This window comes from Heterocephalus glaber, unplaced genomic scaffold (genome assembly GCF_053883595.1).
Source record: "Heterocephalus glaber isolate CG9 unplaced genomic scaffold, H.glaber_assembly_v1.0 deba00001561, whole genome shotgun sequence".
NCBI lineage: Eukaryota > Metazoa > Chordata > Mammalia > Rodentia > Bathyergidae > Heterocephalus > Heterocephalus glaber.
The window spans coordinates 12,998,727-13,017,196 of NW_028258349.1; the positions used below are offsets into that span (position 1 = coordinate 12,998,727).

Genomic DNA, 18,470 nt, shown 5'->3' on the forward strand with positions numbered 1-18,470 from the left:
AAATAGAACAACAGAACAGAATACAGAAGTCAGAAATAAACTCACATAAATATAGTCAACTGATCTTTGACAAAGGAGCAAAGGCAATATAATGGAGCAAAGTATTTTCCATAAATCATGCTAGCACTGAAAAACTACAAATGAATCTAGTCACTGGCCTTAGATCAGTCACAAAAATTAAATTGAAAAAAAATTAACTTGAAAAGAATCACACACCTAACTGTAAAACACACACACACAAATTTTTGTTTGTTTGTTTTTTCAGACAAGGTCTCACTATGTGGTCCAGGCTGACCTTGAACTTGCAATGATCCTCCTGCTACCACCTCCTGAGTACTGAGATTACAGGCACGGGCCAGCACACTCAGCTCAAAACACAAAATTTTTAAACTCTCAGAAGATAACACAGAAAATCTGGGTGATCTGGGGTATGGTGGTGACAACACTAAAGACATGATACATGAAAGGGAAAACTGGTAAGTCAGACTTCATTAAAAATAAAAACTTCTCTGCCAAAGACACTATCAAATAAATGATGTCATATATAGGGAAAATATTTGCAGAAGATACATCTGAGAAAGGACTACTGTCTAACATATACCAAAAACTCTTAGAATCCAACATTTGAAAACAACCTGATTAAAATAGAGGCAAAAGATCTTGAACAAATGCCTCATCAAAGAAAATATACATATAGCAAACAAGTATATGAAAATATGCTCAACATCATGTTATTAGGAAATTTATTGCAAATTAGAATGAGATACCAGTATATAACTATTACAACAGATAAAACCAAAGCCATTGATAGCAAAGGCTGACAAGGATGTATAGCGAAAGAAATTCTCATTCATTGTTGGTAGGAATGCAAGATGAGGCAGCCACTTTGGAGGATCGTTTGTGAATTTCTTAGAATATTAAATATATTCATACCATATGAGCACAGTATTTATCTCACTGAGTTGAAAACTTATGTCCACACAAAAACTTGCACATGGGGGTTTACTTATGTTTGCTAAAACTTGTAAAATTTTCTTCAGTAGGTGAATGGATAAACCAGTAAATTTAGACAATGGAATATTAGTCAGTTCTAAGAAGAGGTGAGTTATCAAGTCATAAAAAGATATGGTAGAACCTTAAATACATATTCCTAAATAGAAGAGTCCAACCTGAAAAGGCCACCTATTATATGATTCCAAACATACTGGAAAAGGCAAAGCATATCACTGGTTGCCAGTGGTTATAGGAAAGGGAAGGATGAGCAGGAGGATTTTAGGACAGTGAAACTATTCTGTACAATAGTATAATGAATACATGTAATTATACATTTATCAAAACCCATATAATACACACACCAAAAGTAAACTCTAGTATACCCTATTAACCTAATATATAAATTGGTACTAATGTGTCCATGCAGCTTTAGTATGTAACAAATATATCACTGTGGAGCCAGGTATTGATATTGGGTAAGGCTAGAAGGTGCAGAAAGTACATGGAACTCTAATTTCTGCTCAATTTTGCTGTGAACCCCCAAAACACAGTTGAACTTTAAAAAAGGTAAAAGTGGGACTAAACAGAAGAAAATCAATTTCAAATTTGAATAGGGAACAATTAAGCTCCCTGAGGCTGGTATTCTGGATCTGCTTAAGTAACATCTATTTCAACCTGCTACTTTGCTTTTCTACTCTGCAAAGGCTGAGACAGTTTAAACTAAGTGACAAGAGTCCACAGCTATAAAAAATTTTCTCATTCAGCTAAAATCAACTTTTTTTGTGTGGTACTGGGGATTGAACTCAGGACCTTCCACTTGCAAGGCAGGCGGCGGAACCACTGAGCTAAATCCCCAGCCCTAAAATCAACTTCTTAATCTTAGCAGAAGAAATTCCTTCAGCAGCTCACCTCTGTGTGTACCTTTAAGCCTCATTCTTAGAAATTTATCCTATACTGTAGTCTGTCTCTTCAATTCTCACAAGGATTTTGTAAGGCACTTAATATCATTATATGAATTATTTCCTTCTTAAACTAGCAGTTAATATATTCTTATCTCAGGCCGGGTATTTAGCTCAGTGGTTTCCCTGCCTGCTTTGCAAGCGCAAGGTCCCAAGTTCGATCCCTGGTACCAAAAAAAAAATATATATATATGTGTGTGTGTGTGTGTGTGTGTGTGTGTGTGTGCATGTGTGTGTGTATGTGTGTGTGTATTCTTATCTCTATAACTGGATTTTGACCAATACACTATTACTCCCAATTTATACAGGCAGTGGCCATATCTCTATAATCCAAGCGTGAAAAAGAAAGTTTATGTTCTAGAAAAAATGAATTAAAGATGATCTAGACTTAAAAACAAGTTTTCTACAATGCAAAAGAAAGGTCTTTATATTAACAAAAAAGTAGGAATTATACAAATGTTTGCATACTGAATAGTGAGGCTTCCAATCCCATTTTGTTCTATAGCATAATGAATGTCAGCATATATCTCCATATAGGGCATGGGAAATTTTAAAAACAAAAGACCTATAGATACTGGCACTTGGGATTCCATACAAAACTTTTAGGTTCTGATCCAACCACTCTGCAGTGCAGTGTGCTATTCCAAAAAAAAAAAAAAAAGGCAAAAGCTTTAGTAGTTACAAATCATTAGAATTTTCCTTTATTCCCTCATGTATCAAAATAAGGTAAAGAAATGACACTTATAAACTCTTCATTTAAATCAAGATTCTGAGAATCCTGTTTAAACAAAAATATACAGAAAATAAAGAAAACATAAAAATAAGGCAAATAGTATCTCTAAGAATGACCAACAGTTATATGAACACATAATTAAGTAACGTTTTGGCTTGGTAAAAAATAGTATGTCAATAGTCATACCAAAGCAAACATCAAGGCAAAAATTATGATATATCTATATTCAGAAAGTGGTGGTTGATGTTATAAGAGCACTAAACCTCATCTTGTATTCGTATCAATTGATGAAAATTAGGAAATTATCAAACAGTAGCATATGCAAAGAAGTCTAGCTTTCACTTGTCCCTGATTCTTCCTTTATGCTATAATCATTTTTATTAGTTTTGGGATTATTCTTTCATTCTTTAAAAACATATATATATAGATAGATAGATAGATAGATAGATAGATAGATAGATCATATATTTACCCATACATATATACACACAGATATGTATTGCATATACTTACACAAATATACATCTCTCCAACACCTCCTTTTTTGTGGTACTGAGAAATTGAACCCAGGACCTTTTTTGCACTGGGCAACTTCCCAGCCCTTTTAAAAAAATTTTATTTTTAGAGTGGGTCTTGCTAAGTCACTAAATCCCCTAGGCTCAGCTTGAAATTGCAATTCTCCTACTTCAGTCTCCCAGAGTGCTGGTATTACACACATGTGCTACCAAGCCCTGCTCCCCAACTCCTTTTTGTACAACAGACAGCTTATTCTAAATACTGTTTGGCACATTTTTTTTCTCACCAGTAATGTACAGTAATCTTCTCATCTACAATTTCACTTTTCAAAGTCTCAGCTGCTTGAAGATGAACTGATCAAAACATGGAAAATTCTAGAAAGAAACAATTCACATGTTTTATATTGTAGGCTACTTTGGATAATGTGATGTAATTGCAAGAAGCACCATTCCACTTCATTCTGCCTGGAATATGAAATTTGTTTAGCATGTCTATACTATATACAACACCTACCTGTTAAGTCACTTAGTAGCCTCTTGCTTATCAGATCAACTGTGGTGGTATTGCAGTGCTTGTATCCAAGCCCAAGGCTTTTTAATTAATCATAGCCCAAAGCTCACAAGTAATGATGCTGGCAATTTTATTATAATATACTGATATATTTTTGTATGTTAGGTAACAATCCAGTAATAATGAGCAACCAGAGCACTCAAATTTTGTTCTCCAAATATCATTTCCCACTTAAACTAAGTAGAGGAGTTTTTAGAGAAATGGCTATTTCCATGTTTGGAGCAGAAAATTTACAAGATGACCCAATGGCCACAGAGGAGATAATTTGAATTAAAATAACACATGAAAAGTATTTTTATACACGTTTATTCTAAGAGCTTGTTTGGAGGTTCTAGTAGGGGAGTGCAGCTACTCTTCACTGAGGAAACACTTCTCCTCAACTGGGGGTGGCTGTCCTCTTTGACTGAGCAGTTTTGCTGGGGCTCTGGGGGTGGCAGAGGGGTGAGAGGTGTGCATGGAGCAGTGAGGGAGAAAAAGGACACCTTCCTAGCCAGCCAGATCAGCTAAGTCAACCCTGGCAATCAATGGGGTGACAGATATCACAACCAGATTGTCCCCACATCCTCATATCTTTATTCTGATGCTAAAATTAAATAAATATAAATTTATAATTATTTAACTTAACAAACTTCGGAGATTTCTAGGGCACAAATCACTATTTGAAAAGATTTTAAAAGGAAGGTATCTCCTATTTCTTTTCCTGACCTGTAAAAATGGTAATTAGGTAAACAATATTTGATGAGAATGTTTCTTTATGGGATGCCAATAAAAGCAGAAGAAACCTCTAGTAAAATGGGTCTAGGGCCTGGGATTTAGCTCAGTGGTGCCGTACCTGCTGTGAAAGGTCCTGAGTTCGATCCCCAGTACCAAAGGGAAAAAAAAAGGATCTAGGCAATGATGATCAATAACTCCTAAATCCCTGAAATGAAAGGTTAATATGGATCATCAAGAGCTGGGGAATTAGCTTAATGGTGCCATGCCTGCCTTCAAGTGCGAGCTCCCAAGTTCGATCCCTGATACCAAAAAATATATATATATGGATCATCAAAACAGACCAGTCTGATAAAAAAAAATCTACTGATCAATCTCAGTATTTCTAAAAGTGGGACAAACATAAGATGCAATAATATGTACATAGCACTACCTATACTCTTGACAAAGAACTAAATTTGAATCTAATAAAGCCCAATGATATGAAAAATAGGATAAAAGAGTATATGTAGTAGTACCTTAGCACTCATTGTTAACTGGTTTCGAGAGGCTTGAGGAGTATCAAAAAGAGCAGGTACCAAAAATGATGAATGATAAACAAATTGTTTAGGCTAGAAAAAGTAGTGAGTCATGAGGCAATGGACACTGACAAATTCTAGCTTGTGCACAGAGTACCAGATAACAAGTAACATGACAAAAGTTTCACAACAAAATGGATCAAGTACCAAATTCAATGAGTTTCAAAGCATTTGAATACAATCCAGGAAGAGGCAAATTGCCAATTTCAGAATAAAAAACATTCTAGAGCAGGGACTGGCAAATCATAGCCGTATCCTGTTTTTATATCCCTGTGAACAATGACTGATTTTCTGCATTTTTAAAGTGCTGCTCAAAGAAAGGGGAGAGCAGTGAAAAAGAAAAATATGTAACAGAGACTGTATGTGGCCCACAAATGCTATAAAGAGTAATTTCTGAAGGGACACATTACAAGACCCTAGTGAAACTACAAATAATACTAACCTCTATATACACTGTTTTTTCTTATACATACCTATGATAAAGTTTAACTTATAAATCAACACAATAAGAGATAAACAATAATAATACAGAATAATTCTAACAATACTGTAATAAAACACATGATTGCAGTCTCTTTCAAAATATCTAATGTAGCCAGAAGCAGTGCTTCATGCCTGTAATATGCCTGTTATACAGGAGGCAAAGGCAGAAAAATCACAAGTTTGAGGCTAGATTGGGCAATTTAGCAAGACTCAATCTCAAAAATAAAAAAGGGCTGGGGATGTAGCTCAGGGGTAGAGTGCTTGCTTAGCAAGTGTGAGGCCCTGGGCTCAATCTCCATTACTGCAAACAAAACAAAACAAAATAAGAAGTTCAAAACTTATTGTACTCTCATCTTTTCACTTAAATTTTTTTTTTTTTTTTTTTTTTTTTGGCACCGGGGATTGAACTTGGGACCTTGAGCTCGTGAGGCAGGCGCCGGAACCACTAAGCTAAATCCCCTGCCCCCTTTCACTTAAATTTTGACTTTTCTTTGGCATATCCAATTTGCCAGCATCATAACTCTAACACTTCAGCACCATTATAATAGAAAATAAGGCTTATGAACTTGAACACAAGCACTGACAACCAAAAAAACTTATTAAGTGACTAACAGGTGGATGGCATATACAGCATGAATACACTGGAAAAAAGGAATGATTTACATACAAGAAGAGACAATGCAAGATGTCACCACAATACTCAGAGTGGTGAATAATTCAAATCCTATATATAAATTATTTCTGGAGTTTTCCATTTCATATTTTCCGACTATAGCTGAACACAGGTAACAAACTACAGAAAATAAATTGCAGCTGGGGGGAATTACTATATACTATTTGGTTCCTTAAAACTGTTGATGCTTGAAAAAAAAGAGTATAACATGGTGTCTGCACAAATAAAAGGGTGGGGAGAAAAGAGTTAAGGAGAAGGGAAGAGATTCTTTTCAATTAAAACAGATTTAAGCTATGTAATCCCCAAATGCAGTATGTGGACCTTACACCAATTATAAAAAGACATTTTTGGGACAATGAGAGAAATATGTACAGAGACTAAGTATCAGATGATACTAAGAAATTATTAACATCATTAGGAATGATAAAAATTTTTAGTGTGATAATTTTTTCAAAAACTTATCTGGCTGGGCATGATGGTACACAACTGTAAGTCCAACACCCTGGGAGGCTGAAGCAAGAGGACTGCAAGTTCAAGTTCAGCTTGGGTAACTTAGTGAGATGTTGCTGAGTATGAAGGTCCTGGGTTCAAAACCCCGGTATCACCAAAAACCAACCAAACAAACAAAACCCTTATCTATTGGCATGGCATATGGCAGTATTTAAGGTGTACTGTAATGTGAAACAGTTCCGAAAAAAAAAGGAAGTAGGGGAGAATACACAATCTGGCAAAATGCTGGTAACTGTGGTAACTATTTAAGCTGAGTGACAAATACATGAGGGTTCTTTATACTATTTTCTCTGTGTTTCTGTTTGAAAATGATTATAATAAAATTTTACATAGCAATATAACCATATTTATTTGCAAATATGGAGGAATATAACAAAGAAAATACTTAAATAAGTTGACAACAACTGCCTAGAGGAAGTGAAATGTGAGGTTAGAACACTGTTATAAGCCTTGTATTTCTACTGGGTTTCCAAAACAAGTATATATATTTTGAAAAACTTTAAAATGCATATTCAAAAAGAAAAAAATGATATAAAAGAGAAATCGCTGATGGGTGCAAGCAGCACACATCTATAATCTCAGCTACTTGGGGAGGAAACTCAAAGCCATGCTGGGCAAGATCCTATCTCAAAATAAAATATAGAAAGGGCTGGGAGTGGAGGTTAGAGCAAAAGCAGACACTGGGCTCACTTCCCAGTACTGAAGGAGAGGGAAGGAGAGAAAGAGAAAGGGGAAAAACAGAAGGACAGAGGAAATGAGTGACAGAGGGAGAGAGGGGGGAGGGGAAAGGAGAGGGAGGAAGAGAGGGGAAAGAGGAGGACAAAAGGAAGGAGGAAGGAGACAGGAGGAAGAAGGGGAGGGAGAGAAAGAAACTTTTAGCTAACAGCTCCATTAGTTTAACAGAAACAACCCCACTTCTCATTACTTTTGCCTAGATTAATAACCTAACAAGTGTATCTTTTATGTACTCTGCACATCACCAGCAAAAATGTTTTCATAGAACTAGTCTTGAGATGTCTAATGAGAGCTGAGTCATATTAAAGACATTTCCTAAAGGAGAAAAAAATAAACAATAACTAAAGAAAAATCAGAATCCTTGGGAGAGGAGCAAAGAAAAAAGACATTTCCAAGAGTGATTCATAGTATCAAACAAAGAACAGAGAACTTCCTATTTCAATATGACAGAATTAAACATCTATCTCCTTTCCACTCTGCAAACATAAGCAGAAAATACATCTTCAATGAAACTTAGGCTTCTAAATTCCAACTCCAGAATATAAGGAAAGAAGAGAGAATGGATTGGGCTAGGTAGGGAAAAAAACTCAACATACAGTGGCTGCATTTCCTTGTTTCGAACAGTAAGTGTAGGAAATAGTTCTCTAGAAAAGAGGCATACCCAATACCCTTTGCAATAATATGATCCAGATATGCTGAATCTGGTGCAAGCAACATACAGCAATGGATTTCACCTGACCCTGACAAATGGTAGGGAAGGCAGAGCTGAACAAGGAGATGCAAACAAACATTATTGTTGTTATGAGCAGACTAGTGGAATAGGAGGATGAAAGAAAACACTGAATGCTAAAGGAAGCATACTAATGACAATCTCTCTTTAACTTGGGTGAAAGGATAAACCAACTCAACACAAATCCTTGTATGATAAGGATGTCATTGTCAGGTACAGAAGCTTTTTACTACCTGTTATGGCTTGTGTGTAGATGTCCCCCCAAAGCCTCATGCAGTCTTGTTCAGAAGTGGCTGAATCTGAATTGTGTGATGCTGGGATTAAGGTTTGGCACTACCCTAATCCTAGTAGTCTGGATGGGATAAAAGGGACAGAAAGATGCTATTAAGGTACCTTTTTACTTTTGTTATCTTCTGGCTGCAATGAATTGTTTCTCCTCTCCAAGGCCTGTCTTCCACACCACCCTGCCTTGGAGCCAGATGATTATGGACTGAAACCTCTACAAACTGTAAGCCACATAAACCCTTTCCCATCTAGCTTCGGGTATTTTGTCTCAGCAATGAGAGAAAAGTAACTAACACACTACCTAAGAACATTTTTTTTCTGTACAAGCTTCAATACTATCCTGTAAGTAGTGAGTCCAGGAAGAAATGCCCTCATTTAAAGTAAATAATGACAATTATAAAAATAACTAATATCAAATCTACATAATGATGCTATAAGAAACAATAAAATAAGAATCCACAAATTAAAAGAAAAAATTGATCTCAATTGATCAATATTAAAATATGGTCTTATAAAATTCTCAACAGCCAACAGATTTTTTTAAAAAACCCCTATGGACATCCAGGCAAATAAATCAAGTGATCTAGGAAAAAATTAATCAGACTTCTTATCCAAGCAACATTCAAAGCTGGGAAACAATAGATAATTGTCTACATCAAAATTAAGTACTGAGGTAAAGTACTGAGGTCCAAAGCCCTTAGGGAACTGTCTACATTAAGCTTTTGGGGAAAAAGTATGGTTCAAGAATTTTAGACACAGCCACCTATAAAACAGACATAAACATTAAAGAAAAAATATTTTTCATATATAAAACCTCAAGGACTCTATTTTCCACTAAATTACAAGCTCCATAAGGGCAGGACTATGTTTTGTAGTTACATGCCCATGTCCAGAACAGTACTTTACTCTTGACATAACTACTATAAATGTGGTTTCCTTCCTTTTGTATCTTCTTCTTGGTGATATACATATATATAAACTATTAATTTTTATTTGTTAATTTTCTACCACTTTACTGTATTCTTTTAGTATTTATAGCACCTTGTTAGTTGGTATTCTTGTATTTTTCAGGAATACAAATCCATCATCTAGAAATAAAGATGGTTTTACACTTTTCTTTTCAATTCTTATAGAACTTTTTTCTCTTCTCTAATATGTAAGCCTAAACCTAATGAGAAATGTCTAAAAGTTATAAAGGAAAAAATTTAAAGCTCCATTTCTGAAAGGCATAAGATAGATACAAACATACTACATCTTCTTGAATAAAAACCCTTCACATTCTAAAGATAATACAGATGGCAAATTGCTGAATGTTAATTCACACATCTAACATAAATAATACCACAGGATTTTCTCTGTAAATACATACAGAGTTAAGTCCAAAATTCATATGCTAAAAAGAACAATAATTAAGAATAGCTAGAACAACTCTGAAAAAATAAGTACATAATTGAAGAAAGGAAGGGACTAAGTGTTAAGAATAAGAGGAAGATTTACTTTTCAATGTACCTTTTGGATTATTTATATTTTTAACCAAGTATTCAAATAGTGTATGATCAAAACCTTAAAGAAATGGAAGGTGGTTATAAGGAAGAAGGAGACATCATGGGATTTCTAAACTAGAAACTTAGATTCCTGAGCCATGAGATTATGAGGGTTATGCAGTACAATGGTAAGTATGATTGCCATTACAAAACACAAATCTACCAGGCGTGATAGCACACACCTGTGATCCCAGCGCTCAGGAGGCTGAGGCAGGAGGATTGCCAAAAGTTCAAGGCCAGCCTGAATTATATAGTGAGACCCTGTCTCAAAAAACAAACAAACAAAAACCTCACAAATCTGAAGCTTTTCAAAATACAAACAAGGAAAAAAGTTAAAAGGAATCTAAGTGTGAAACAAATATATCTTTAAAATAACTACACATCTTTCAAATACTGAATGCATAAGAAAATAAAACAGCACAAAAGAGAGTCCAAGGAACAGAGAGGAACAAAAATCCCCAAAATAAGTTGTAAATAAATTAGGGAAGGCTGGCATCCTGAAATCAGATTAGGGTATTGGACCTCTGAATTAAAAGGGGGGGCCCTCCGATACAAGAATAATAATATCTAGAAATGTCACAATAATCCAAGGCATTCATACCATTTGTGACACTAGAAATAAGGCCTTTAAGAAAATCTTGGAAAATGTGAAATGGTATCAACCCTTTCCTGAAACTTATGTAGCCAGCTCGTTTAGAGGTGCTTTTTACTTATTCACCTGGAGAGTGCCTCCAAAACATTTCTTCCTCCATCACCCATGGCTCCTCTTCTTGTTCCAACTTGAAGATCACATCTGGTTTGGTAACTTGACAGCCTATTATGGAAAAGAACAAAGAACTTGGATGTTAATGCTGGAGACAACCATACAGACCTTGGGCTAAATCCCAGGGGCTTGAAGGCTTATGAAGGATGAGGATAAAGGAACATTCACACTGACAGAAAGTAATGAGTCTTTACCCAGAAGACTAAAGCACATATAATCATGTGAAAAAAGGGAAGGCTAATTCATCTGGCATACCAAAGTCTCCACACATTTCAGAAATGGAAAGAAATTCTGCTTTAACTGCAAAGCTACCCTTACCCACTGTGACTAGGTTGCTATAGTTCTCCAGCATCACATCACGGTACAAGTTCCTTTGAACAGGTTTCATTTGCTGCCATTCTTCCTGGGTAAGGTCCACAGCCACATCTTTAAATGTTACTGTTTCCTATAAAAATACAATCTTAATTAAGTTGAAATCATCAAATTAAGTATTGAAGTAAAAAAGAACTTGTTTAGCTAGAATTCAGGGGTCAGATTTCATTAAAATTATTTATTAGATCTTTATACTTACCTAATTTTGTACTATACAATGAAGAGAAATACAACACATTAGAAATATTCTGTCATAGTATGTTAATTATTGAGTCACCAAACATTAGTTCATCATTTACTAGATGATGAATCTATGGAACCAGTGGTCACTGATTTTTATTGGGCTATGACAGAGATGAAAAGTTGGATATGACTCACAGGTAACTGCCTCAAAACCTGGCCAACTGATTGTGTGATCTAGTGAGAAAGGCAACATAGCAGAGAATGGAAAGGAAAGAGGAAAAAAGCAGAAAAGGGGGCATTAAAATTTGAACATGTAAAGCTGAAATTTCCTATAGGAATTCCAGATGAGAAACGTCCACTATACAATCAGAAGAAAGGAGATGAAAATGTTTTAGCCATTAACCTAAATGAAAATGTGAATCCATGGCTGAAAAATGTAAGTGGTTTTAGAGAACATGCACAGTGGGTAATAGGGCCAAGGACGAGATCAACAGTTAAACATCAAAGAAAGAGACCCCAACTTTTATTTTATTTACAACCAAAGTATTAGACTGTAAAAAATGTGACTTGATCACAAATATCTAGATCTTCCTCATTTAAAAACTTCAATATCTAAGTAAGAATGAAAATCTTAAATTTGCAAAGGCTCAGAGAAAGAAAAGCATCCACATATTCCATATTTGGTGGAATTTATTTAAAAAATAGCACAAATGGGATGAGATAAAATGAGAAGTACAAATGGAAATCACCAAAAGCAGAACTTCAAGGAATGCTGCAGAGAAACCATTACGATCACTAATATTGTCATTACTGTCATCTGCTGAAAACTTATTCTCAGGCAATGTTATAATTATTTTTGATCCCTTAACTTCTACAATTCCCTAACAAGGCTATGAAGTAGCTATTACTATATTATCCATTTAAAAGAGAAGAGAACTGGGCTTAAAAGTAACTCTCCTCTGGTCACAAAGCTATTATTTGGTAGAGCTGGGAATTCTAGCCCAGGTGGCTCAAAGTTGTAGGTTCTCACCCATTATACTATACGTCCCCTTAAAAATCAGCACGTTTTCTCAGAATCCCACAAATATCCTGATTCAAGATAAACAACAGGGCATATGAGGCTGCCTATACCTTAAACTCCCTTTCTTTATTGCTGAAGTTTCACTTAAAAACATCTAAAATTACCAATGACAAGAAACCATAGGAAAAATATGAGATAAAAAAATAGTGATACATAATCCTGACTTTACAGTGAGATGTCTGATGAAACAGTGAGGAAGAAGAATAAAGACAAAACCAGATGAGGAAAACTAACTTTTGCCTGCAATGGTTTCTCTAATCATGGTATAAATAAAAGCACACATGATATTTTTGAGGTTATTGCCAAATATATGATTAACAAACTAGTCAAATGAACTCACAAAAACCTCTGTTTAAAATTTTAGATAAAGCCAGGGGTGGTGGTGCATGCTTGTATTCCCAGCATTCAGGAGGCTGAGACAGAAGGATTGCTGCAAGTTTGAGGCCAGGATGGGCCACAGAGTGAGTTTAAGGTCAGTCTGAACCACGAGTCTCAAAAAAAAAAAGGATTTTAGGTGACTATCTAGGCACAGTAGTCCGTGCCTGTAAGTCCCAGCTACACTTGAGGCTGAGTTGGAAGGATCACTTAAGCCCAGAATTCAAAAGTAGCCTGGGCTAAGGCTCCAGAAAAGACTTTAGTGAAGAATGAAGAAATCATTAAAGTAACTTTAGAGCAAATACTTGGTATAAAAGACATGGTAAATGTAGAAACAAATTAATTTTCCACTTTAAAAGGCCATAAAATATATGTATATATATGTATATATATACACATATATATATCTCCATTTTGAAAAATTGCTATCTTTTTTTTTTTTTTTTTTTTTTTGTACCGGGGATTGAACTTGGGTCCTTGTGCTTGCGCAGCAAGCAGCGAAACCACTGAGCTAAATCTCCGGCCGAAAAATTGCTATCTTGATAACTTCAATAAACTAGGCAAATACCTGATACGCCTAAACAAAAACAAAAAAACCCTAAAAATAAGATCCAATAAAACACAACTAAAATAATAAAATATAATTAGCCAAGTCTAGAAATTTAAAAGAACATGCAATTTTAAAAGGTATGTCTTTAAAAAGCTATGAGAAGAGTTCTACTTCCTAGACAGCAGTACAAGGTATCTATATACTAGGTTCTCAGGAAACAAGTAAAAAATTTTTTTTGTTTAAAAAATCACATATACCCATAAACCTATTTGGGAGGCTAAGGCTGGAACATAGTAAGTTCAAAGCAAGCATGGGAACTTAACAAGACTTTGTCTCAAAATTAAAAATAAAACGAGCTTGGGATGTAGCTCAGTGGCAGAGTACCCACCTACCATGCATGAAGCCCTGGTTTCATTCCAATACTACAAAGAAAGCACAAAAACAAAAAACAAACGCAAACAAACAAAAACACTAGTCTCTGAATCGGACATGGTAACATGAACTTGTACTCTGAGAAACTCAGGAGTCTGAGGCAGGAGAATTGCCATAAGTTCAAGGCCTGCCTGCCTGGGCTTCATATCTGAAGGCCAGTCTGAACTAGATAGTGAGACTCTGTCTTAAAAAAAAAAAATCAACCAGGGCCAGGGATTTAGCTCAGTGGCACTCCACCTGCCTCACAAGCGGAAGGTCCTGAGTTCGATCCCTGGTACCAAAAAATAAAAATAAAATTTAAAAAACCAACCAACCAAAAAAAAAAAAAACCAGAACAGACCCCAATCACCTAACAAAATCAAAATCCAACAAATAAAACCCTAGAAATTGTCTTAAGGCCATACAGCAAATAGTTTTTCAAAAGAATCTACTAAAATGCCAAAAACTGTAGATAGTCCGGGGGCACACAGACTGATATCCTTGAATGTGCACAAAAGAAAAAGAAAAAAAAACTACAAATCCAATCCAATAGCATATAAAAAGCTCTATGCACCACAATCAAGTGAGATCATCCCAGAGATGCAAGGATGGTTCAATATAATCTCTCTTGGTTCTTATTTTTTTCCCCCTTCCCCTGGCCTCCCTTCAACCCCTCCATCCCTCCCTATTTACAAAGACTTTGTTTCCATTTTTTCATTTTCTCATATTAATTCCATTCCCTTCTTTCCTTTCCCCTATCCCTCCCACTTCCCCTTCCTCTTTGCCCCTGGATGGTTCAATATAGTGCAATCAATAAAGGTAATGCATCAAAAAATGAAGGATAAAAACCATATGTATATCTCAACAGACACAAAAAAGCATCTGATAAAACTTAACATGACTTCATATAAAAATACCCAAAATAAGGTACAGTATAGAAGAAATGTACTTCAACACAATTATGGTAAGGATGACATATGATAAACATAGCCTACATCATATTGAATGGGGAAAATCTGAAATTGTTAACACTAAGATCAGGAAGAAGACAAGAATATCCACTTTCACCACTTTCATGCAGTATCGTATTGGAAATCTTAGCCAGAGCAATAAGAGAAAGAAATGAAGTGTATCCCAATAGGAAAGGATATGTCATGTCTGTTTGCAGGCATGATTTTAAAGATAGAAAAACCTACCAATAAATAAATAAATAAACAAGCAAATAAATAAGTAAATATGTATCATCTGCAGTTTCTTTACACATCAATAGTTAAATTCCTGAGAAACTAATCAAGAACATAACATCATTCAAAAAAGTTAGGTGCTGTGGCACATGGCTTTAATCCCAGTTACTCTGTGAAGCTGAGGCTAGACGATTCCAAGCTCAAAGCCAGACTAGGCAGCATAGTGAGACCCTGTCTCTGAAAAAACAAAATAAAGCACCCAGGAATAAATATAACCAAAGAAGAGAATGATTTCTACAGTGAAAATTATAAAATGTAGGGGCTGGGGATTTAGCTCAGTGGTTTCTCCACCTGCTACACAAGCACAAGGACCCAAGTTTGATCCCCAGTACCAAAAAAAAAAAAAAAAAATTATAAAATGCCAATGAAAAAAGTTGAAGAGGACAGAAAAAAGTAGAAAGACATGTCATACTAAAGGAATACTGTTTTGTTTTGCTTGTGATTGAACCCAGGTACAAAGTGCTTGCTCTACCAGTGCTATTCCCTTGGACCTTGAATTAATATTGTTAAAGTGTCCATAGCGTCCAAAGCAATCTACAGATTCAGTGCAAAACATCGATGATATTACTCCCAGAAATAGAAAAAAATGCTTGTAAAATTTGTATCACCCACAAAAGACTTCAATAGCAAAGCAATCCTAAAGAAAAAGAACAAGGATGAAAACATTACAATACTTGACTTCAAAACTTACCACAAAGCATCATTAAACCAAACAGCATGGTACTGGCATGAAAACAGACATACAGACCAATGGAAAAGAACAGAGTCCATAAATAAATCCATGTATTCACAGACAACTGATTTTCAACAAAGGCAGCAAGAACATTCACTAGAGAAAGGAAAGTTTCTTCAATATATGTTGATAGGAAAAATGGATATTGTTAGGCAGAAGAAAGAAACTGGCCCTTGACTTGCCATATAACAAAAATCAACTCGAAATGGATCAAAGACTTAAGCAAAAATTGGTAAATGGGATGTTTAACTTAAAAGCCTCTGTAAGCAAACAATGGAATGAAGAGATAACCTATAGAATGAGAGAAAATATTTGCAAACTATTCATCTGACAAGGAGTTAATTTCCAGAATATATAAGAAACTCAACAGCAAAAAACTCAAATAATCTTATTTTAAATTGAGCAAATGACCTGAATACATATTCTGCAAAAAAAGAATAAATAGCCAACAAGTGTATGAAAAACTGCTGAACGTCACTAATCATTAGGGAAATGCAAATCAAAATCACAATAATATATCATCTCACCCCAGTTATAATGGTGACAGTAAAAAAGACAAGTGCTGGTGAGGACAGGAGAAAGGGATAATTCTCATACACTTTTGGTGGGAATGTAAATTAGTAAAGTCCTAAACAATGTGGAGGTTCTTCAAAAACTACAATAGAATTACTATCTGACCCAGCAATCCACTAGGTATATATCCAAAGGAAATGAAATCATGATGTCAGCGAGCCATCTACACTAGTGTGTTTATTACACCGCTGTTTAAAATCAATAAAATCAACATATGGGTTGATATAAAATCAACCCATATATTCATGACAGACAAATGGATAAAGTAAAAATTCTGTCATTTGCAGCAGCACAGGTAAAATTGGAGGACTCTATATTAAGTGAAATAAGTTAGGTGCAGAAAGACAAATGCTATATGTTCTCTCATAGGAGCTAAAAAGTTAATCTCAGAGAAGTAATTAATGGAATGGTGTTCACTATTCTATTCAGTCCTTCTCAGAGCCTAGGCTATGGGGTAAGGAGGAATGGAGAAAGGAAGAACAATGAGTTCAGAAGTGCACACAGACAGGGAAGAATAACTTGTAATGTTCTACACCTCAGTAAGGTAACTATAATAGACAAATTTAATTTGGTACTCCAAAATAGCTAACCAAGAGGATTTTTAATGTTCTTAAAACAAAGAATTGGTATTTGTCTGAGATGACAAATATGGCAAATTACCATAATCGGGTCATTTCTGTTTTACTGTCATTTAAGTATAAATTTGAAGTAGATTTTTATAAGATAAATATGATAAAAAAACACTAAGAAAATATACTGAAAAATCATTAAAAATTAAAATTTTACATAAGAAAACATTTGCTTAATACATAGAAAGCACTAAAGGAAAAATAAAAACAAAAAAAGACATGAAACTATGGAAAATAGAAAGGAAAATGGCAGACACAAACCAATCTTAGTTTTTAAAATTACCCATGAAGGGATGAAATAAAGCTAAAAGACAGATTGTCAGACTATAGGAAAACTATGTTATTAGAGACATACTTTAGGTTTGACCACAACAGGTTAAAAGTAAAATCATAGACAAAATACATCATAAACAACCATAAGAGTGGCTATACTAATATTAGAGAAAATATACATTTTTGTTTTTATTTTTGAGACAGGGTCTTGGTATTTCAAGCTGGTTTTGAACTATGTAACCAGGCTGGCTTGAACTTGCAGTGATCCCTGCTGCCTCAGCCTCCTGAGTGCTAGGAATAAAGGCATGTGCCACCACATCCAGCCAAAACAGAATTTATAATGAAAACTGTTACTAGAAATAGAAGACATTTTAAAATGATGAAAGGGTTGATCTGGCAGAAAGATACAATTATAAAAACATATCTACATAACAGTTTCAAAGCATGTAAACTGGTATGTTTGAAGGGAGAAACTAGCAATTCAACAATATTTGATTTCCAACACTATCTTCAATAATAAATACTGCCAGGAGTGGATACCTCTAATCCTAGCATTCGGGAGGCTGAGGTAGGAGGACTGCTGCAAGTTCAAAGCCGGCCTGAACTACATAGTGAGACTTTGACTCAAAAAACAAAACACTAATAATAATAATAATAATAATAATAATAATAAAAAATACAACCAGGCAGATTATCAGTAAAGAAATAGTGAACTTGACCAACACTGTACCCCAACTATACCTAACAGACACCTATAGAACATATCACTTAAAATGGTAAACATTTTTCTCAAGTAGGTTCAATTGTGCAATTTACCTCTGCAGGTTAAATTCAATTGACTCTTCAATTGAGTAATTTGTTCCCGACTTAAGTGTCAAATTCCAGGAGAAGGAAGTATACAGGCTTTTGGTATTACAGATGCTACCTACTCATTATTTAGAAACTGCTGGCAACCATTCTGCCCAAACTTTGTTGCTTATTTTACAACACACAGTTTACCCTGTTTCTACCATTCCTTCCAATTATGGGCTGCATACAATAACATTCAGCCTTTCCTTGATTTCCAACATGTTCAAATTAATCATAATAATCCAACTTGTTTCATGTTACCTCTTCCTTGCATACCCAAAACACTGTCCTATTGGAACAAATGTAAAGCAAAGTGTAAAACTATAAGAAGAGTTTGTGCTAAACTCATATTTGGCTGAATTTATGTGGAGCTATCAATTTGGAAATAACACTTTTTATTTCCTTTCACTGAAG

At 35.0% G+C, this 18,470-nt stretch overlaps 1 protein-coding gene across 6 annotated transcripts in view; it reads right to left on the bottom strand.

The window, feature by feature from the left end:
* Znf568 (zinc finger protein 568) overlaps nucleotides 1–18,470 on the bottom strand; it is a 78,393-nt gene that overhangs the window by 42,637 nt on the left and 17,286 nt on the right. For all 6 annotated transcript variants that reach the window (XM_087191233.1, XM_013077410.3, XM_004858985.3 and 3 more), the window contains 2 exons: nucleotides 11,102–11,228; nucleotides 10,739–10,834 (listed from right to left, as the gene is read on the bottom strand). In XM_087191233.1, coding sequence (XP_087047359.1) covers nucleotides 10,739–10,834; nucleotides 11,102–11,171 — 166 coding nt within the window. In that variant the 5' untranslated portion in view covers nucleotides 11,172–11,228. The remainder of the gene's footprint in view (nucleotides 1–10,738; nucleotides 10,835–11,101; nucleotides 11,229–18,470) is intronic.